At 53.0% G+C, this 4422-nt stretch overlaps 1 protein-coding gene across 1 annotated transcript in view; it reads left to right on the top strand.

The window, feature by feature from the left end:
* Nucleotides 1-4422, top strand: part of IGBP1 (immunoglobulin binding protein 1) — a 50466-nt gene that overhangs the window by 37909 nt on the left and 8135 nt on the right. The window contains exons 3-5 of the mRNA XM_011371482.2: nucleotides 1220-1415; nucleotides 2729-2808; nucleotides 3475-3587. Of these exons, the coding sequence (XP_011369784.1) occupies nucleotides 1220-1415; nucleotides 2729-2808; nucleotides 3475-3587 (389 nt within the window). The remainder of the gene's footprint in view (nucleotides 1-1219; nucleotides 1416-2728; nucleotides 2809-3474; nucleotides 3588-4422) is intronic.

Raw genomic sequence — 4422 nt, 5'->3', positions numbered from 1 at the left:
ATAAGGAAATGGGCTCTGACAATTGACTTGTTCAAAGTTCCATAGCTAGTTAGGTGGCCAGGCATCTGATTGCAAAGGCCTGGAGCGGGCGGTCAGGCAGCGCTACTGCGGGACACTTGGGGACCGTGGACATTCCCCTTGACTCTCTTTCCCTTGAACCTTTGCGTTCATCAAACTGGCAGATCCTGTCTGTTGTAGATTTTAAATACTTCCATCGTCACCACGTCCCCGTTTCAAGTCACTTGTCTCCTCTGGATTGCGGTCACCTGCGCTTCCACCTGTGCTTCCCATTCCCCACAGGCCACACAGAGCAGCCGGAGTGGCCCATATAAAAAAACGTGTTCGTGTCACTATTCCTGTCCCGTATTCTAGTCCAGCCTCCAGCGGCTTTTCCATGTCACTCGGAATATGGCATTTGCTATATTGGGTCTTGTTCCCTCTAGCCTTCTACAAATTTAGGCCCTGGCTACCTGTCTGACCTCTTTCCCATCGTTCTTCACTGCACGCTGCCAGTCCGTGCACTTGACCTTGCTCTTTGCGTCTTGCCAGCACTGATCACCATCTGCCGCCTCATCTGTTCCGTTGCGTCCGTTCCCACTAGAATGAAAGCTTCAGGAGAACAGGGACATTGTTGTATACACAGCGGTGTCGCCAGCACTGAGAACAGTGCCTGTGACACACTAGGTACTCAGTAAACATTTGTTGAGTGAATGATGGATAATAGAATGCGTCCTGCCAAGGGCAGGCAGGGCGCTCGTGAGTCTGAGAGCGGAATGACTCAGAGAGCCGGGAGCGTTTTGCCCAGCAGAAGACATGATTATTTTTCAGGTCGTTTCACAAGGAATTCCTGCGTTAGTGGCAGGTCACTGACCCCTAAGATTCTGTGATTCTCTGAAACTGCAATTCCCAAACGGCCATGGTGCGACACTGAGCGCCCAGCCTAGTGAACGTTGATGGAGTAAAACCGCTGAGGCCTTGCTCAGACCAGGTTATTTCTATATTTTTCTGGCTTCGGAATGTATTTCTCAGCCCCTGTCGATCCCATCCTTGCCTCGTCGCCTTGAGAGAATGGCCTCGGTGGCATGTTCTCAGGTCCAGAATGTGTATTTTCGCCAAGGCGGAAATTGGCATGCTGACCGGTCACTTACAGAGTGCAAACCTTATCGCGACCGTTCAAAGGAACGTCTGAGTTCACGGGGGACGCGTTTCTGTGGAACAGGTACAAGCAGAGGAAAGAGGTGGAGCGGAGGCTGGCCGCCCAGAAGGCCGCCGTGGAAAGCGGCCAGGCAGACGACCAGCAAATGCGTGCGTACTACCTGCTTCTCCTGAGAAGGTGGGTCGGTGTCAGCCTAGAGGAGATCGAGAGCATCGACCAAGAGATGAAGATCCTGCGCGAGAAGGACTCGCCAAAGGAGGTAAGCCTGGTGCTGCACCGCCTGGCGGGGTCCGCAGGAGAGTCGTCGAATTCAAGGTGCTGCCGGGCATCCAGGAGACCCCCGTTCCCATGGAGACCAGCGAGGCAGGCTGCAGGCACGCCGGGGTGGTGCTCTGTCTAGCGGGCCGCATGGGCCCCGGCGCCTGCCACCCGGAGCCTGCCACCCGGAGCCACGCCTGCAGCCGTTTGGGATTTTGTGACATGGGGCGGGAGAGAGGAGCGCGTAGGGAGAAGACGGAACGAGAGGCGGATGTGTGCAGGCGGGGGGAGCAGCCCGAAGTCAGGCTTACAGCACGATGCACTCTGGGTACCTTTAGGTCACCCAGGTATGACACACAGCAAAGACAGCCGCGTGCACACACGGGGGGCGTGCCGGTAGAGGAAACCCGGGGTACACAGCTCTGGCTGTCCGCGGGTCATAACCCAGAAGTCTGGGCTCATTAGTGTTCTGCCCCGTGATTCAGTTTGCACTAATGAGCCCAGGCGATGTCGCCTCCTCTGGGTAGCGTCAGCCCGGTGCCCCGTGTCCAAAGTAAAAGACTGAACGTTAGCATTCGAAGGCCCTGTGGCCGCTTGAGCTCTCTGCATGAGTGGTTTTCACACGTGGCGAGGCTGGACTCTTCTGGGTCCTCCCCTGCCCCTTTCTTTGTCACTGCCATTGTTTTTTAATGCCCTCTCGTGTGGTGACATTGCTGAGATGGCCCCAGAACCTAACGAACACCTTTTCGAGCAGACCGTTTCATGTTACATTGTGCCCCTGGACAGCCAAGGCTCCTTGAAACATTTGTTCACGACTGTGTGTGAAAACTCTGAACCCAGTGTCTCCCCCTCGCATTTGAGAATACCACTTCGGACGTACCTCAGGGGGTTCTCGACTAACAGCATAATTTAGGAACGGGGTATAGAAGAAGGCTCTTAATTCAACTTCAGCACTGCAGGCCAGGCTGAGGAGAGGGGCCCCAAATTGGCTCAGGGGGTTTCGATGGAACATGGAAGAAGGCTTTGGAACCTGCTTTGGAGGGGAGGATTTTAAAGCCAAGTAGTTCTTTAGTCACAGTGACATGAGTCCTGGGAGGGCTTCCGCTTCCTCTCTCTTCAGCAAGGTTCTCGGGCATCCTCAGAAGAGCCACACAACCTCCAGCATCAGTATCCTGCCGCTGTGGCTCAGAGACTGATGTGTAGGGAGGGAGCGAAGTTTGAACCCGGGGCTTTTCGGGCACCGGAAGCCTGAACAGCCTGCGTAGTGGGGTGGGCCAAAGGCAAACGCACTTCTGACGTTCATTTCCTTTTTAGGCAGCACCTTCTTCCTCATCTCGTCAGGACAGGCCTCCAATGAAATCCTTCATTCTCACTCGGAATGCGGCCCAAGCCAAGTAGGTAGCACCAAAAAAGGGGGTTGCCTTTGCAGGCCCCTCGCTTTTGCGGGACAGCGTGGGCATTGTTAAAAGGGCTTGGCTTCACCTGGGAGGCTGTTCATCAAAGGGCTGTTATGATCTCTCTTGATTCTTTCTTTCTTCAGCAGACATTTCTCTCACAGACTTGAGCTTAAAAAGACACTCAAGAGAGAGGCAACCAAAATAGCAAATTCGCTAATTAGCGGAAAACAGAAAGAAGGAATCTAATGGAGAATTCTTTCCTGTTGCCTACAGCTACAGGCCTCAAAAGTACAGAGTCGCCTGTCTGGCTTCTCGAGATGCTTTTGCGTAGGGTGGCCGGAGAGAGTCCTTCCTCCGTGTGCCTTTTAGACCCACCAACTATAAATACCCCTTTCAGTGTGATCAGTGCTCTGTGGGACATCGGCCTCTGGGACTGCCTATTGGGAGGTGATCGTGGGCTATTTATCTTCTCTTGAAAGCGCTTGACTTCACTGCCCCTTCCTGGATGCCTCTTTTTACACATCCTCGCAGGAATTTGCACAACTCAGAAGACAGCTGGTTAGGGGAGGAAGGATGAAACAGACAGGCTTTGTCGCTGAAGAGAAGAGGCTTTTTAATAGTGCTATTTATGTTGAGTTTTCTAAATGCACTGTGATCTTGCAGAGTATTTGGAGCTGGCTATCCAAGTCTGGCGACCATGACGGTGCATGACTGGTACGATCAGCATCAGAAAGTTGGCGTGTTACCAGATCAGGGGCTAGCCAAGACATCGGCAGGTATGAGGGGGGTGGGGTACCTACGCTCCCGGCCCCTTTCTCCCTAGCGCTTCAATGCAGGCCAAGTATTATGGTCCTTTAGGAGCAGAAGTAACCTGGACAAAGATTCGGAGCAGCAGAAAGAGTCCAGGCAGGATTTTATTTCATTTATCATTAAAATAAACAGCAGGTGATTCTGGGAAGGCGGGGGCGGAGGGGCAGCGTAGTTTTTGAATCTCCAGATATCATGGTATAAAAACAGACCGAGCAGCTAGATAGCAACACCAGAAATCCGTGGCTAGCAGTTCCACTTGTGGCAGGGGCAGAGCAGCTTGTATCCGGTCACCCCTCCTGCCGATAACAGTGGCAGACTGGACAGACTATAACAGCAAATACTTGAAGGCACTGGAGAGCGATCAGAAGCAGACAGAGACTGGAGGGCAGTCAGCACGTAGAGGAAGGAGTTGTACCTGGAGCTTCTTGAGGGCGGGTACTTCGACTTCCTGTCATCTTGGTGCCCATCTTGGTAATCAGATCACGGTAGATATGCAGAGGTGTCCGGGGGAGAGAAGGTGGAGAAGGAGGTCGTTAGAAAGATGGAAGTACTATGGCATTAGCAGTAAAAGCACAGACAGACCTGAGGTGGCCAGTTACACTGACACCACCAATCGCCGGTGACGACATGGAGCCACAGAGACTCTTAGTCATCGCTGGTGGGAATGCAGAATGGTTCAGCCACTTTGGAAGACAGTTTGGCGGTTTCCCACAAAACTAAACGTACTCGTAACATACGATCCAGCAGTTGTGCTCCTTGGCACTTACCCAGATGAGTTGAAAAGTCCGTGCAAAAACCTGC

This window comes from Pteropus vampyrus, unplaced genomic scaffold (genome assembly GCF_000151845.1).
Source record: "Pteropus vampyrus isolate Shadow unplaced genomic scaffold, Pvam_2.0 Scaffold191, whole genome shotgun sequence".
NCBI classification, from domain to species: domain Eukaryota; kingdom Metazoa; phylum Chordata; class Mammalia; order Chiroptera; family Pteropodidae; genus Pteropus; species Pteropus vampyrus.
The sequence above is the reverse complement of the archived record's forward strand: the minus strand, read 5'-3'. Positions and strand labels throughout refer to the sequence as shown.